The 17505-nt window shown below is 42.6% G+C and overlaps 1 protein-coding gene across 1 annotated transcript in view; it reads right to left on the minus strand.

The window, feature by feature from the left end:
* Positions 1-17505, minus strand: part of LOC120403966 (mucin-2-like) — a 55451-nt gene that overhangs the window by 29573 nt on the left and 8373 nt on the right. The window contains exons 12-26 of the mRNA XM_039535988.1: positions 16701-16770; positions 15033-15170; positions 14782-14946; positions 14129-14223; positions 13353-13479; positions 12264-12519; positions 9158-9210; positions 8622-8722; positions 7587-7738; positions 4606-4744; positions 4398-4511; positions 3629-3808; positions 2255-2494; positions 512-668; positions 118-246 (exon numbers count right to left, since the gene is read on the minus strand). Coding sequence (XP_039391922.1) covers positions 118-246; positions 512-668; positions 2255-2494; positions 3629-3808; positions 4398-4511; positions 4606-4744; positions 7587-7738; positions 8622-8722; positions 9158-9210; positions 12264-12519; positions 13353-13479; positions 14129-14223; positions 14782-14946; positions 15033-15170; positions 16701-16770 — 2116 coding nt within the window. The remainder of the gene's footprint in view (positions 1-117; positions 247-511; positions 669-2254; positions 2495-3628; positions 3809-4397; positions 4512-4605; positions 4745-7586; positions 7739-8621; positions 8723-9157; positions 9211-12263; positions 12520-13352; positions 13480-14128; positions 14224-14781; positions 14947-15032; positions 15171-16700; positions 16771-17505) is intronic.

Consider the following 17505-nt stretch of genomic DNA (forward strand, 5'->3'; position numbering starts at 1 on the left):
ATTGTATGGGGTGTATCTGAAGGGAGAATTTGATGGAACAATGGCTGAGCTGGAAAAAAATGGTAACCAGTTGTGCACTCTACAGTAAGCAACATACTGTGTCATAGTTCTTTTCACCTTCTAAACCTGGTAACTTATGAAGGCATCTTCCACTTGGATTCCTACAGGTCTTCATGCAGGGGGCTCCACAAGGCTTGTAGTGCCACTCGCATCCCCCTTCTGGGTTGTAATAATCACAGAACATAGCTGAGGGGAAACAGGAAAACATATGTTCAGAACAAAATGCCGCAGTTTTTTCATAGCTCTCCATTATACCACTACCATACCATTTGGGTAGTCTTGAAAGTCATGAATCACGAGCTGAACCTACATAATTGTCAACCCAGTTTGATATGAAACACAGGGTTGAGAACAAATTGTTGTCATATATTTAATAACATTCTCAAAACAATTGCCTTGAAACTGATACACTATTCTTTCAGTCTCCATTGAGCTATGGGCTAATACTCACGACAGATTGATGGAGTTCTCCAGGCTACACAGACACCAAATTCACTACATGCTTGAGCATATGCAGCTACTGCTGTACAGAAACATTCACAGTCTCCCCCACTGTCACAAGCACAAGCATCAGTCACGCATGCTTCGTAATATTTAGTTGGGTCAATCTGTTAGACAAAGAAAGCAGTAAATGTAAGTTTTACTTTCTCTGGAGTCATCTTGCTTTGCCAGAGTAACACTTCTAGAATATTAACATGCCACAAAAAGGGAAAATCTGTAGCTTTCATTTTCTTGTATTTGCATTGCTAGACAAACTAGGCCCAATATTCCCATGTGGATGCTGAAACAGTATGTCTAAATCATACATTTGATCATTCACATAAGCAGATTTGCAAACCATTGCAGATTTGAGACCCAAAATGCAGGTTTTAAACACGCAACTATGTTTGAAAATTAGGATTTGTATCTATGGAAAGAATTAAGATACAAATAACACAGGTAGGCTACATTGTTTTACATATGCTTTAGCAATGGCTGCTGATATCTATACTGATTCTTTTCCCTGGCTACTCCAGCATGTTGTTAATTAACTTGGGGATAGAGCTTGTGTAACCCACACACCTTCTGGGTGTGGTGTTTTGTCCCATCTAGTGGCACCAAGACCACTTAGAAAGAGAGATTAATGAGTTTGCTCTACAGTCTTTGCTAACAGCCAGTTGGCTTTTAGCTCATGAGGTAGAAGCTCATGCTCCAGAGATCCCCGGTTCGATGCCACCCGCCGACGACCGGGGTTTGTTGGTGTTACACTTGTATTCTGTAAATGGCATATGAGGAAAATATTAATTAACCCACACTAAAAATAAAACTCAGATTAATTTGAGATTATCCTTCTTTTACACAAGAAAAACAAGAATGCTTCCTGTAAAATAAATAATACTATATTGTTCTATAGGTGCAGTGCCTATTCCTTTTGTGTAGAATAATCCAGCCTGAAATTTACCTATGACAATTCAAGGTGAAACATAATGTTAGCTGATGAATTGTGCACCAGTGTCAGAAAGTATGAGAACAACCTTCAATGGGGGTAGTTCTTTTGGAATAGGGAGAAAATGGACCCAAATGAAACTTCTGGATAGTCAGCAATTTAGTTAGTAATTAGCTCTGACTCCCATCTTCTAAGGGATGGGTTTCTTCAACAGTGTAGTGTATATATTAGAGATGAGCCTTAGGGCTGGTCTACACTGGGGGAGGGGGAATCGATCTAAGATACGCAACTTCAGCTATGTGAATAGCGTAGCTGAAGTCGAAGTATCTTAGATCGAGTTACCTACCATCCTCACGGCACGGGATTGAAGTTCCGTGGCTCCCCCTGTCGACTCCGCTACCGCCGTTCACATTGGTGGAGTTCTGGAGTCGACAGGAGCACGTTCGGGGATCGATATATATCGCGTCTAGATGAGACGCGATATATCGATCCCCGAGAAATCGATTGCTACCTGCCGATACATCCGGTAGTGAAGACGTACCCTTAGTTGTAAAAGTCAGAGCTGGATCCAAACACCCAAAGGTTGAGGTGTGGGGCTGGATCCAGTTGCTCTTGTTCACACCCATGTCTAGGATATGTATACTAGCAGACTACTTGTATTCAATGGTATGTAAGGAGTGACAACTCAATGTCAGGTGCACAGGCATCTGAGGAATATAAAAATATAGTCTTTATTTAGGAGAATTTTGCTCTGAGGATTTGCTATACCTGAGAGTGACATGCAGCAAAGACTTCACTGTTGATGATGCTGCACTGCTTCTGTGACCAGGACTTCCTATAAGGGTTGGTAGAGCACGGGTCCTTTGCAGAGTTGGCAACAGGACAAGTAAGAGACACTTTCCAGCTGTTTCCAAACTCCAGCACATCTCCTACCACAGACTGACTTCTGGTGGTAAAGTCATTAATGCCATTGCCATCGTAGTTCCCACACAGGCCACAGACCTGACCCTGTACACACACACACATACACAAAGGATGATAGAAAGTTTGCAGCAACATCACAGACTAAAAGCACCCCTGGAATTCCCTATTTTGCATGTTATCTCTCACTGTTTGGTAATATCCTGACTCTCTGTTTTTCTAAGATAACATATGTTACAAAAAATCTGCTTTTTATCTCAGTAAAAGGACCTGATGACTTGTCTGAGGGGTATATGCCTAGTAATTTATTTAAAAAATTGAACAATACTTTGTTGTTGTGCCCCATCACTGGTGAGTTATGATGATGAATCTACAGTTAGCTAATTGCATATTTTTTTGTTTGTCTTGTGTTGTACAGATACACAATAGACATACATAGATAAAACAGCCTTACAAAACTGTCATGAAAATGAGCAGCCCACTCCAGGCACAAAATCTTTACTTGCTCTTTACCAAAATTAATGACAGTGATAAAAATAGCAAAGAATCCTGTGGCACCTTATAGACTAACAGACGTTTTGCAGCATGAGCTTTCGTGGGTGAATAGTCTATAAGGTGCCACAGGATTCTTTGCTGCTTTTACAGATCCAGACTAACACGGCTACCCCTCTGATAAGTGATAAAAATGAATACTTTGCTTGTCCATCCAAAAAATGTCACCCTAGGCAAGTGAGCAGGTAAAATTTAGCAAGGCTGACATTAATGCTAGGCTGTATGTATGAATCTAAAGTACATACATTCCATATTTGTGGGAAAAATTTATTTGATTCCGGTGTACTATTTAGCTAACAAACTCATGGTATTAGAATATACCTCTACATAAATTTCTGAAGCTGGCTGAACCACTCCCTGATACATTTCCCTAATGGAAAAGTCAGTGTAGTATGCAAATAGGATGACAAAATTCCCATTTCCTATGGTATATAATGCCCTTCTCACACATCAATAGCTATATTGATAAACTCTTGTATAGTACCACACACTGCCTTTAACATCTGTATTTGAGACATGGTTAAACATACTTCCTATCATTTTACACAAGACTTTCAGCTGTACTCTGTTTCATTTCAATCAATATTGCTTTCTCACTCAAGAGGGATGATAATTCATCATTTGTGTCAATGGTAGTTGGCAGCAAACTCCTGCCTTCTTAAGTCTTACCTTGAAATCAGGGCTGAGTTTGATGAAGATGCTGGTTTTCTTATCCCACATGAGGATCAGTCCATTGTTGGTCTCAATAACTAAGTACATGCCCATATAGCGGACTTCGTACGGCATTTGCCTTCCATTTTCTCTTTCTACCACTTCAAGGTGTTCCTCACTGAGTATCAACTCATAGCCCTAAAATGGGGAGAAAAAAAATCAAAGGAATGACTAAGAATCAGCTTTTCAGTAATTAGTATGGTTTGTTGGTATAGGAGACACCTCCCAACAACAAATGTATGGGAATGATCTTAACTATGTATATTTTCCATTTTAAAGAGAACAATACTATTTATCCAGCAAAGATGAGTAATTATTTATTTTTGAGGCAAATGAAATAAATCTAGTTATATAGTTCAAATCATATGACTGTACAACTGTTTTAAGAACATACATTGTAAAATGTTTAAGTCAATCAAAGGAGGGAATGCCTATAATTATAGAGGTACTATAGAGCATGCCATAAAATGATTTATTTTACATAACTCCCTTGGAAAATTAAATTTGGCACAAGTACTACATAGGGTAGCTTTGCCACCAAACAAACAAACAAACAAATAAATAAAGATTGGAAGTGCTACCAAATATTTTGTTTGTTTCTGGCTTAAATTGCATTTTACAAATCTTGGAAAGTCTTCACTTCAGAAGCTTCTGGCTCCTCCTGAGTCTCAAATGGATACATAATAAAATGGTTCTTTTCAAAAAATGTACCCAAAAAGCTACTCACCGCTAGGAAGACTTTAATAGACTTAGAGCAGGTAGTCCCAGTGGAGCCACAGGGGATGTTTTCAGTGACAACTCGAAAGGTTCCATTGACTGTGCTGTTTTTCCCACAGTGGTCCTGAAGAGAGAAATGAAGTTAGCAGATGGATAATTGCAATATGGAGGATACAGGTGACTCCACAAATAGTAATGCTAAGACAAAAGCTCAGTACCTGGACTAATGTGTATTCACAATCTCCATTGAAGTTAAACCATTTGTCATCAAATGTGATGTAATGCCCATCTCCATAAACAGCGCACGTACCAAGGCATTGTTCACTGGTGCATTTCCACATCCTGTTCTTACACACGCTAAGAAGGAGAAGAAAACATTTTAATCATAAAATTACTCACTTCATGCACAGATAATTCCCACAACATATTTATTTAATTCAGTATGTATCAATCCTGGTAAATGTTGTGTTCACTCTAGTGTTAAAGTTAGAATTTCTCCAAGCAAACAATTAATGCAAAAGCTCTGTATCATCAGCATGAAGGGGTTAATAGGAATATAGATGATAGTGTATGAAAACACAAGGCCTGGTAGTAATGGGGGACTTTAACCACCCAGACAGACGTTGAAAAAGTAATATGGCAAAACACAAAATGTCCAGTAGGTTCTTGGAATGTATTGGTAACAGCTTTTTGTTTCAAGGGTGAAACAAAAGGTGAAGGAAAGGGTGAAGGAAGTAACCAGGGGAACAGCCATTTTAGATTTGATTCTGACCAACATGGAAGGAACTGGTTGTGAATCTGATGGGTGAAGGCAATTTGGGTGAAAATGACATGGTAGATTTCATTATTCTAAAGAATGGAAGGAGTGAGAACAGCAGAATAAGAACAATAGCAGATTTTAACAAACTCAGAGACCTGGTAGGCAAGGTCCTGTTGGAAGGAAATCTAGGGGGAAAAGGAGTCCAAGAGAGTTGTCAGTTTCTCAAGGAGACAATATTAAAGGAGCAACAGCAAACTATCCCGATGCAAAGGAAAGATAGGAGAATAGTAAAAGGCCAATATGGCTCTATAACAAGCTCTTTAATGAACTGAAAATAAAAAAAAATCCTACAAAAGTGAAAACATGGACAAATTGCTAAGGATGAGAGCAAAAGAATAACAGAAGCATGTAGAAACAAAATCAGAAAGGCTGAGGCACAAAATGAGTTACTTCTAGCAAGAGACATAAAAGACAATGAGAAGAGGTTCTATAAATACACTATGAGCAAGAGAAAGACGAAGGAGGTCCTCTACTTAGCAGGGAAGAAGAGTTAATAATGAACATTATCAAGAAGGCTGAGGTGTTTAATTCCTATTTTGCTTCAGTCTTCACTAAAAAGGTAAATTGTGACCAGATAGTTAACATTATTAATATTAACAACAAGGAGAAAGGAATGCAAACTAAAATAGGGAAAGAGCAGGTTAAAGAATATGTAGATAAGTTAGCTATATTCAAGTTGGCAGGGCTTGATGAAATTCATCCTAGGGAACTTCAGGAATAATTGAGGCAATCTTGGAACAATTAATGAATATCTTTGAGAATTATGGAGGATGGGTGAGGTCCCAGATGACTGAAGAAGGAAAAAGTGTAACAAAGAGGACCTGGGGAATTATTGAGATCAGTCAGCCTGATTTCAATACCTGGAAATATATTGGAACAAATTATTAATCAATTTGTAAACACCTTGAGAATAATAGGGCTACAAGTAATAGCCAACATGGATTTTGTCAAGAACAAACCATGCCACACCAACCTAATTTCCTTCTTTGATGGGATTACTGGCCTGGTGGATAGAGGAGAAGCTGTAAATGTAATATATCTTGATTTTTGAAAGGCTTTTGATAAAGTCCCATATGATATTCTCATGAGAAAACTAGGGAAATGTGGTCTAGATGAAATTACTGTAAGGTGTCTGCAAAACTGGTTGAAGGACTGTACTCATAGAGTAATTATAAATGGTTTGGTGTTAAACTCGGGGGATGTATCTAATGGGGTCCTGCAGGGGTTTGTCCTGGGTCCGGTACTGTTCAATATATTCATTAATGACTTGGACAATAGAATAGAGGGTATACTTATAAAATTTGCCCATAACACCATGCTGGAAGGAATTGCGAGCACTTCAGAGGACAGGATTAGAATTCAAAATGACTCCGACAAATTGGAGAAGTGTTGATAAAATTCAATAAAGACTAGTGCAAAGTACTATATTAAGGAAGGAAAAAATCAAATGCACAACTACAAAAGGAGGAATAAGTGGCTAGGCAGTAGTGTTGGTGAAAGGGATCTGGGCATTATACTGGATCACAAATTGAATATGAGTCAACAATGTGATGCAGTTGCAAAAAAGGCTAATATAATTCTGGGCTATATTAACAGGACTGACGTAATTTTCCCATTCTACTTAGCATTGGTTAAGCCTCAGCTGGAGTACTGTGTTCAGTTCTGAATGCCGCACTTTAAGAAAGATGTGGACTATCTAGAGAGAGTACAGAGGAGAGCAGCAAACATGAGACAAGGTTTAGAAAAGCTGACCTATGAGGAAATGTTTAAAAAAACAACAACTGGGCATGTTTTGTCTTGAGAAAAGAAGATGGAAAGGGAACTTGCTAACAGTCTTCAAATATATTAAGGACTTGATCAATTGTTCTTCACGTCCATCGAAGATAGGACAAGAAGTAATGGGCTTATTCTGTAGCAAGGGAAATTTAGGTTAGATATTAGGAAAAACCTTCTACCTACAAGTATAGTTAAGCTCTGGAGTAGATTATCAAGCGAGGTTGTGAAATCCCTATCTTTGGCGGTTTTTAAAAACAAGTTAGACAAACACCTGTCATGGATGGTCCAGGTATACTTGTCCTGCCATAGTACAGGGGGATGGACTAGATCATCTGTCAAGGTTCCTTCCTTCCCCATTTTTCTATGAATCTGTTTCTATGAAAACATTAAACCCAAAGATTTCCTGGCTCCTACTCTTTGCTTTTACCATCTACCTTGATTGACAGAAAACTGGCTTATTATGGTTAATATAGTGAAAAGTCCATCTGCCAACCCAATCCAATCCAATGAACATTTCTTTTCGCCATTGTGCTGCTTATATATGGATCTTTGGAAAGGGCAGTGTGGTGGCTCCATGAACCACACAGTTCAATGAATACATACCAGGTGTTGCAGTCAACTTTGATCTCTTCCCCTGGTTTGTAGGTAGCCTCGTTGTGAATACATGGACATTCCTCTTCAGCAATACAGCTGCCTTTACCATCTGACACTAGCTCAGACGGGCACATGCAGCCAGACATACACTGTGTGCTGTACTGTAAAGCCAAGCAGAAAATGTAACTTACTTACTCAAGTAGAAAGAGAGTAAGATTAGGTTCTTAGAACCTATCTCTGGACTGTTGATTGACATGCAGTTTAAATCACAGATGGCTTGAAGGAAAATATGGATTTTGCTCAAACATGTGGTTGGTTGCTAAAGAAAGATTTAGTAGAAGATAAAACCTGCTAAACATCAACATTTCATGTGTCCCAGTCTCCATAGGTGGTCTATGGATTGTGAAAGTGGGAAAGATATTGAATTGGGTACCAGCCTGACTTGCTGATGAACCTGTGGACCTGCTGATCTGTGTCTGAGCGGATGGTAAGTTAAAAGAAGAAGAGTTTAATACATTTTTTCTGATGCATTAAGTTGGATTGCCATTTATCTCATGTGATGCTGTCTCATAAAATGACACAGACAATCAGGCTGTTATCATGTTCTTAGCTTTGGTAATATCATTGGATGTGTAAGAGATTATTAAAAAATGCATCACGGCACAAAAATATTAACAATTTCAATAAAGATTACATCCAGTAATTTTCTACTGAACAGATTGTGCACATGACAAACTTCTGGATGTTTTGTTGAGAACTAGTTCTTGCTGAATTAGATCTACAAAGTCTGATGCATCTCCAGTCAGTACCTATGTGAGAGATTCAAGTAAAGTTGACTTTTATTTGCTCACAAACTTGACCTTTAGTGATTGTATTGTTAACGCTTCATAACATGCTTCCAAGGTTTCGTTGCACAAACAATAGACTATCAGCATTACAGCTTCAGGACTATATTTATGAACAATGAATAGTTCTAGTGTACAGGAGTACAAACAAACCTTAGTTTTCTACAAAGGCTAGCCTGACCAGCTGCTTCATACTTACACACTGCATGTCCAGCGTCTGGCAGCTCTTCTGGCATTCGGCTCCAGTGGTGCCTGCAGTGACATTTCTGCAGTCAAAGTAGACCATGGGAGGAGCGCAAACTAGGGGAGAGAATGATATGAGAGAGATGAGAAAAGGCACCAGAGTTTGCACAACAATAACACGTGTTCAATTTGCTATAAGGAGACTAGGCTCTTCATATCCAGTACAATTAAAAAAAGAATGCAGGGGCTTATATGACAGGATGCTATGAATTCCCTAGGAAGCAGCAGTTTTTAATTTATATAATCTTTTAGAAATTACATGTAATTATTATTTCATTACCTTCATGTTAATTTTTGGGTGCTTTTTTTTTTAACTAGTCACCCTGTATAGACTGATGTTTTATTTTAAAAATAGTAGATGAAATTAAGCAACAGTTTCCACTTTGTTGTCTTTCCTGAGTGTTTCAGTTTTGTTCTGTTGTGCCAAGAGAAAAAGTACTCAAAACCAAGGACAGGCTAGAGAGCAAAGATAAGCTAAAGAAGGGCTTTTACCTGGGATTTGGTTCACAGCTCCAATGCAGCTCAGTCTACCCTGTGCACAAGTGCTGTAAGAAATGGAAGGGAATAATAATAATATTTATTATTTTGTATTACTGTAGCACCTTCTGTTCTAAGCTCCACATACTAAGCTTCTTTTCTGCTGTTACAGAACTTTCCAATAGGACATGAAATTCTAACACGTGGTTACAGAAACAAGTTTTTTGTCAACCCAGCAGCTGGTGGTATTTCCCTATGATCTTGGCTATAGATATCCAGGAAAAGTTGTGACTGAAAATGTGACAGACAATGTCACCCGGTGAGTTTGATGTTTATTATACTATAAACCTCTCGCTGTGTATTTTTGTATTTTATGCTGGGAAAAATCATTGAATACAACAGGAATCTCGCCTAAATACAGTAGTTCTCGTAAGTCTGGAAAAATGCACTGCTCTCATAGTCTAACAGAACTATTCTGGGGACAGAGCATTGTATTGAAAATCATGTGCTGCTGGGTACAGCCAGCTTAACTGAGGTGTATTCTTTTATTTAGAACAGGCCTGCACAACTCGTAAAGCGGTGAGGGCTACATTACTCCAAACAAAACAGCTGAGGGCCGAAACCCCCCCGGCCCCGCGGAAACCCCCTGTTCCAGCACCGCCCAGCCCTGCAGAAACAAACCCTCCTTCCCCAGCGCCACCCCACCAAAACAGCTGTGGGTCAAAAAGGAAGGTTGAGGGTGGGGAGGTGATACTTGATTTTAAATCAACCAGGGGCTCCCAGCTGAAGAGGTGGCTGGGAGCCCTCAGGGGCAAATTAAAGGGCCCAGGGCTCTGGTGGCTGGGGGAATCCGGAGCTTTCCAGGGCTGGGGCAGGGATTTAAAGGGCCCAGAGCTCCTGCCGCCGAGGGGAGCCCGAGCCCTTTAAATCCCAGCCCGGCCGCTGGAGCCATGGCCGGGATTCAAAGGGCTCTGGGCTGCCCGCAGCCGCAGGGAGCCCTGAGCCATTTAAATCTCAGCCGCGGCTGGGATTCAAAGGGCTCTGGGCTGCCCACAGCGAATCTCTGCGGGCAGCCCAGAGCCCTTTGAATCCCGGCCGCCAGGGTCGGCTTTAGGCCAATTCAACCAATTCCCCTGAATCGGGCCCTGCCCCTAAGAGGGCCCCGCACCCAAGCCCCAGTACGGTGTACTGGCAAGAGCCAGTGCACTGTACCAGGGTGGCCCGGCTTCCCCGGGGGCAATTTAAAGGGCCTGGGGATCCCAGCAGGGACCGGAGCCCCAGGCCCTTTAAATTGTCACCAGAGCCCCACTGCTGGAGCCCTGGGGTAGGGCTGCAGGGCTCTGGGGGCTATTTTTAAGGTCCGGGGCTCCCGTTGCTTCTACCGCCCCGGCCCTTTAAATAGCCACCAAAGCCACACTGCTTCCCCAGGGCTCCCACGGCTATTTAAAGGGCCGGGGCGGTAGAAGCAGGGGAGCCCCAGGCCCTTTAAATAGTCCCCGAGCTCCAGGCTGCTGCTGTTACCCTGGTGGGGGAGGAAGGAAGAGGGGGCACTCATCGTACAGGGTGGGCTGTACCCCCTGTACCTTCACTCCCTGCCCGCAGCCAGCCCCTGCTGCACCCCCTGCCCGCACCAGCCCTGCACCCCTTGCCCTGCCTGCACCAGCTCCTGTCTGCAGCCAGCCCCACACCCCCTGCCCTGTCTGCAGCCAGCTCCTGTCTGCAGCCAGCCCCGCACCCCCTGCCCGCCGCCAGCCCGTCTCCAGCCAGCCCCGCACTCCCTGCTCTGCCTGCAGCCAGCCCCTGTCTCCAGCCAGCCCCACACCCCCGTGCCCGCAGCCAGCCTGTCTCCAGCCAGCCCCTGCCACACCCCCTGCCCTGCCCGCACCAGCCCCGCACCCCCTGCCCTGTCTCCAGCCAACCCCTGCCGCACCCCCCTGCCTGAAGCCAGCCAGTCCCACACTCCTCTGTCTCCAGCCCTGCTAACCCCTGCCACACACCCTGAGGCCCTGCCTGAAGCCAGACAGCCCACCCCACACACCCCTGTCTCCAGCCAGCCCTGCACCCCTTGCCCTGCCTGCAGCCAGACCCTGCCTCCAGTCAGCCCCTGCCCTGCCTCCAGCCAGCCCCATGTCCACTGGTGCCCTGCAGTTCCCAGGGCAGTAACTCTGCACAACTGCTTCAATGAGGGGGGCAGAGAGCAGCTGGGACCCACACACGTGCACACCCTAGAGTGACCAGACAGCAAGTGTGAAAAATCAGGACAGGGGGTGGGGGGTAATAGGTGCCTATATAAGAAAAAGACCCAAAAATCGGGACTGTCCCTATAAAATCAGGACATCTGGTCACCCTGGCAAACCCCTAGGAAGTGGTGGGGACCCACACATGTGAAACGGAGCTCATTTCTAGTTCAGGCCCATCTTTTTAAAAAAGAACTTTAGGTGGGGTTAATGTACATCCATATTTTCCCGGACATGTCAGGCTTTTTGGTTCTTAAATCACCATCCGGGAGGAAAATACAGACATATGGTAACCCTATTGGTACAAAAAATACATACTGTGGTACATCCCTTAAATCAGAACTTTTTAATAGGGAACCAGTTGCTAAGAAATAAAAGGCTTTTTTTTACATGGTTTTTTTCTTTTTTTAGTCATCCCTGCTGGGGCCCTGCTGCAAATATTTGAATTGGGCTCCACACTTCTTAAAGCCGGCTCTGCCGGCCACGGCTGAGATTCAAAGGGCTCTGGGCTCCCTGTGGGTGCGGGCAGCCCAGAGCCCTTTGAATCCCGGCTGTGGCTGAGATTTAAAGGGCTCAGGGCTCCCCACCGCTGCGGGCAGCCCAGAGCCTTTGATTCCCAGCCGCCAGAGCCCTTTGATTTCTGGCCGTGGCTGAGATTTAAAGGGCTCTGGGCTCCCCGCCGCTGTGGGCAGCCCCAGAGCCTTTGACTCCCGGCCGCGGCCGGGACTCAAAGGGCTCTGGGCTGCCTGCAGAGCGCCGTGTGCGGGGGATTTAGAATCCACCCGCGGGCCGCATAGTGAGGCTCCGCGGGCCGTATGTTGTGCAGGCCTGATTTAGAAAGTTTATATAATGCAGCTTTAGTGTTTTATAAAAGAATCTCTTACCATACAAGACCATCTTCATGAACAACTTCCCCAGAGAGAATGGGAGATCCTTTGTAATAACAAGGACATTTGCTAGCAGACACACATTTGCCATATTCATCCATGTAGGTTCCTTTTTCACAGGTGCAACCATCAACTGGAAGGAACCTGATGTTACATGTGACATCAGGCTCACTCAGAGACCGGCAAGTGGGTTGACAGGAACTGATGTTATAGCTGTAGCTCAACGATTTGGGACACGAGGTTGTGTATTTGGCTTGAGAAGGAAAAACAAAAAACAAAAATTACATTAACAGATTTGTTAGTTCCAGATAATATTATTTGGTGGGGAGAGAGGGACAGTATGTAGTCTGAATAACAGATAAACAACAATGGTGTATAATTTTTTGTGTATCACATTTTCAGACAAAATGTATCCCAGCATGCTTTCAGAGTTAAATAATGCACAGCATTATATTTAAAAAAAAGTAACAGTAGATGGGGGACAAATGAAGTGATATATGCAAATGAAAAAAGATGCGTTTTCAAATGAGATTTGGAAAGAGAAACCACACATCAGGTTGGCAGTTATAATAGAAACCTATAAACCTTTGGTGCAGTCTGAGGTATGAGGCCTCCTGAGGTACATAAATACTCCTGCACTGGAAACAGACATGTTGGATCAAAGAAAACAGCTTGGTGACTTTAAACAACCCTATGTTTAAACATTCTTTATTTTTAAAGTGTTCTGTTAAGAATTAACATTGTTTCTGTGATCTGACACATTCATTTCCATGGCAACTGGTGACAGCTGAAACTCTAGTTAACTTAAAGCTTCTGCAGAGAGAGTCAGAGCCCCTTCAGCAGCAGTCGTCTCTTTCCTAGCCACAACTGTGTCTTCCATCTGTATTCACCATAACTAACCTCCATTATATTAATAAAAAAAATAGGGAATTATTGCTAGAATTTTACTTTTCAATACCTTTCCCTCAAAATTTACTGGGAGAGCCCTGGATTGGCTAGAAATTGATATAAAATGTTGATTGATTGATAAATTCTACTACTGGTTCTTTCAGAATAGAAGACCAAGGGAGTGGCTATAACACTTACAACAGACATCAGTCCTCCATCCCTCCAGCTGGACTCCTTTGGCAGCACAGGCTCTCACATAGGAAGAGAGGGCGGCACACATGCAGTCCTCACTCTTTTCACAATTACAGGTGTCAAACAGACAGTTCTAGGGGTGCAGAAACAAACTAATTAATCATCACAGAACTGCCCATCCAAAACCAGGTCCTGTTAATTTTTGGTCTTATGTATCAGCTTCTTCTCCATATACATTCAGTTAGAAGCAGTGTCAACATATCTTTAATATTTCCTACCTCCTTTTAGGATTTTTTTGATATGGCGATAATGGAGACCCCCAAATATTGACAGTTATTGTAAAATAAGAGCCAAAGAATCTATTGTATGCTTCGTAATCTCCCATTTTACCTAGATATATGGATTATTCTGAAGATATTATGCTTTAGTAAGCAAAAATTTATATAGAATACATATATTTTATATACTTTATATATAACTTCCTCTTTATATGTTTACATTTTGGTTTTGTTGCTCTGTGGCAAATAGCAGTTCTTGTTTAACAAAGAGTGTAAAGGCAATTCAGGATGATGAAATCAAGACTGCAGATTGAAATAAGGATAGGAAATATACACATAAAGTAAGAAACATATATAGAGAAAAAGAAGTGATGTATTATGCAGATTAAAATATAGACACAGCATAATCTGGGAGACATGTTTGGGACATTTCTTTCCAAACAGCTGATTTTAAGGCTCCAATTTTGATTGGTTTTTAAAGGAAAAAGAAAAATGGCTAAGTACCGTGTGGTAAACAGTTGGATTGACTGTGGAGTGGCAATTGGCAAAAGGTCCTGTGCTGTCCGTCAGCAATCCGCACCAGTGCTGAGCATACTTTTCTGTGAATAGAGGAAATGAAATAAATCCATATTACTCTTTTTATTTAATTAGGCTCAAAAACCTAGTGCTAATGTGCCCTTGTGTGAATCATGATCTCTTGTAAACTCAATTCTGAAATTGTACCATAGCAACCACATTGTTTTGCTCACAGCAACATTTGGCAAAGCCTTGTTAAAGCCAAAGTTATGAAAAAAACAGTTTCTCACCATGGATTGAACAAAGAATTCACCAAAGCCTTATAAACATATAGCCATTGTACTCTCATTCTGCACCACATTGTCATCTTGTGCACTAAACCTAAATCTGTGAAGATAAACTGTTGTTGGAAAGTATCCATGATTCTTGCACTTATTTTATTACTTAGCTTCTCTCTAATTTTCTTCTCTTATGAACATTTCTTTCTGATTCCAAATGTATGTTCTACCATGTTTTAAATCCCTTATTTCCTCTAATTTTTGCTTTATGTCAAGTATTTTCCATTAGCTCTATAAGGAAAAACTAGAAATCTAATTTCAAATTCCCTGCATGTCATGGACAATTTTCTATAATGCATTTACCATTTTCTACGCTGAGGGCACAAGGATTCTCAAAGTAGTTTTCGATATTAGGGCATATAGCCTGTGTTTTCCAGGTATTAGCAAATGCAGCTGCTGTTCCTTCCACTACACCACTTATGGCTTTGAAGTCATCAGCCCCAATATCGTTGAAGTTTCCACAGAGACCTGTTGAAAAAGCAAAAAGTTTGAATCATTCATACAAGACCAATGGGGATTTTAGGCAGGTCACTGGTTTTGTTACATTCACTTACCGCAAGTCTGCCTTTTGAAAGATGGATCCAGTCGCACAAACGCTTGCATGATGGGTACAAGTTGGATCTCCAGTTGAAGTCCAACGTTTGTTTCCACCATGATGAAGAAGGATGAGGGTCTGAAAATGGTGACATTGGCTATGGACAAAGAACAGGATAATCAGATTTCAGAAGAGATCAAATGCTGGAAACAACACCCCATTCTTATGGCTCTTCTTGGATTACTGTTGCAACTATAGTGAATGCTAGTGTGGAGTAAAGCCAAGATATGCTTAAAGTTGAATGAAAAATACAATGCAATATTTGCTTGTGACTGTCTAGGACAGTGGTCCCCAACATGGTGCCCGTGGGTGTCATGGCGCCCACCGGGGCATTTATGTGCATCTGCTTAGTGCCCAGCAGGGGAGAGAAGCCGTGGCTCTGTGCCTGCCGGGAATAGAGAACTCTGGGGCTGCTTGGGGTGGCAAAAAGCTGGGAGCTGGCCCTGGCCAGAGCCTTGCCACTGGAGAGCCAGAGCATCATCCCCTGGAGCTGAGCCTGGGCTGTGGCAGCGAGAGGGGCTCTCAGAGTGTGAGAGGAACCGGGGAAGGAGGGAAATGGGGCCCAGGATGCAGGAAGGGAGGAGGGGTCCTGCTGCCGGCACCGCTACCGCCACTGCTGCTGCTCTGAGTCTCCCCAGGGTGGTGCGGCGTTTCCCTGCCTGAGTGGGTTGTGCAGGGTGCCACCAGGCTGGGCAGGGAGCGCGGATCCCGGCTTGCGCGCTGATGGGGCTAGTGGCTGGGCAGCCCGAGCTGCCAGGGAGCTGCCGCCGCCCCCTCCTGCCCCTGGACTCAGCCCGCCGCACAGCTCCCCCGCCTCAGCCCCGCGCTGCCTACCCCGGGCCCCCATAGCTCCGAATGGGGCAGCGGGGGATTCTGCCCCGCCGGGGGACCCCCGTGGATCGGGCACCTGGGGGTCAATGTCTATCCTCTCGGCTCTGCCTGCATGGGGCTGGGGAAGCAGCTGTCAGTGCCTGACCCTCTCACCCCTTGCACCCGCCATCCCGCTCGCAGCCTCTTCACTTGTTCCTCCCCCCATTGCGCCTTCGCTGAACCCCTTCCCCTTGTTCTCTCCCTTCACCTGCACCTCTCCCCTTGTACCCTCCCCCAGCCCTCTCCTCCCACACCTTCCCCTTCCACGGCTGCTACTCTGAAATCTGTTTGTATTAAAGTTACACAGGAATAGAATGCTCCTTTTTGTCTGCTCCTTCCCACAGACTAATGAAGGGAAACATTGGATTACATCAAGCATTAACAAGTATAATTTTGTTTTAGTTTCTAATCTCGTATCTTGATCATTGCAAATGGAGAGGACAATGAGCAGGATCCGGGTGGCATACAAATCTTCAGTGAGGATCATTCTTTACGAGGATAGATAGCAAAAACCAAATTAATATCTTAACAAGTTGGACAACAGGCTGTAATGTTTCATGAGACTTTGGACCTCTATTGCTGGAATCACCATTTGGGTCAAGAATCATCATAGTGAGAATCTAGTGTGAAGATGCTAGGCTATAGGATTCTTCATTATACTGACATCACATCAACTCCTTTGAAATTTAAAATAATAAGCAGGAGTCTAGGTGAAGTTTTGAGAGCGTCACGTATTGGCCCCAGGAGAGAAACATACCTGCTGAGAAGGGCAACAGAGTGTAGATCCAATTCACAAACACTCCACCTCCAGAGTTGATTGTAATGATCTGGCAAGGAAGATAAAGATAAGGAACATCATGTCATGCATTGGTAATATCAGCATGATAATGAATTTCATGAAAGGGGGTTGATTTTCTGATTTTTTTACCCTTCCTTTAAAATCTTAATCGTCCTTCCTTTTAATCTTCAGTTGCCTTCCCTTCAGAAAGGGAAATGTTTTAAAGAATCATTCTTTGTCCTTTACAGAGCTGCATCAGTGGTCAGGCTATCTTGGTTTGCAGTGATGCAGAGCCTCTGTATCTGAACTGACTTAGATCTAGTGCAGCTGGTAGTTTTAGGCAGAAGCCAAGAAGATCATGGTGTCATTGTTTACTTAATAGAAAGGGAACTTCTCTCCTGTTTTGTGAATAAAGTATCTTTTCTGACTGAACTAGCACAGGGCTGAACATACTACTTACCTCATTATTATGATAAATAAAGATACATTTATTTTACCTTGGTTTTAAAAACTAATACATATTTTCCAGACCTGCAAATCCTTAGAAGGATAAATGCCACTCCCTGACTAGATCTGGGTGAAATTTTCTAGACTAAACTTTTTTTTATGCTGAGAAATGCAGATTCAAGTGGACAAACATTTTCTAAATACATGTCGTATTTGCTAAATAGTTTCAATAAAAGAAAAAAGTTTAAATCTTTCATTCTGACATATTCAAAATGAAATGTTTAGATTTATTGACTCCAAATAACATTTTAACTTCAGTTTTATCAATTTTTTGAAA

Source organism: Mauremys reevesii, linkage group 4 (genome assembly GCF_016161935.1).
Source record: "Mauremys reevesii isolate NIE-2019 linkage group 4, ASM1616193v1, whole genome shotgun sequence".
In the NCBI taxonomy this organism is placed as follows: Eukaryota; Metazoa; Chordata; order Testudines; family Geoemydidae; genus Mauremys; species Mauremys reevesii.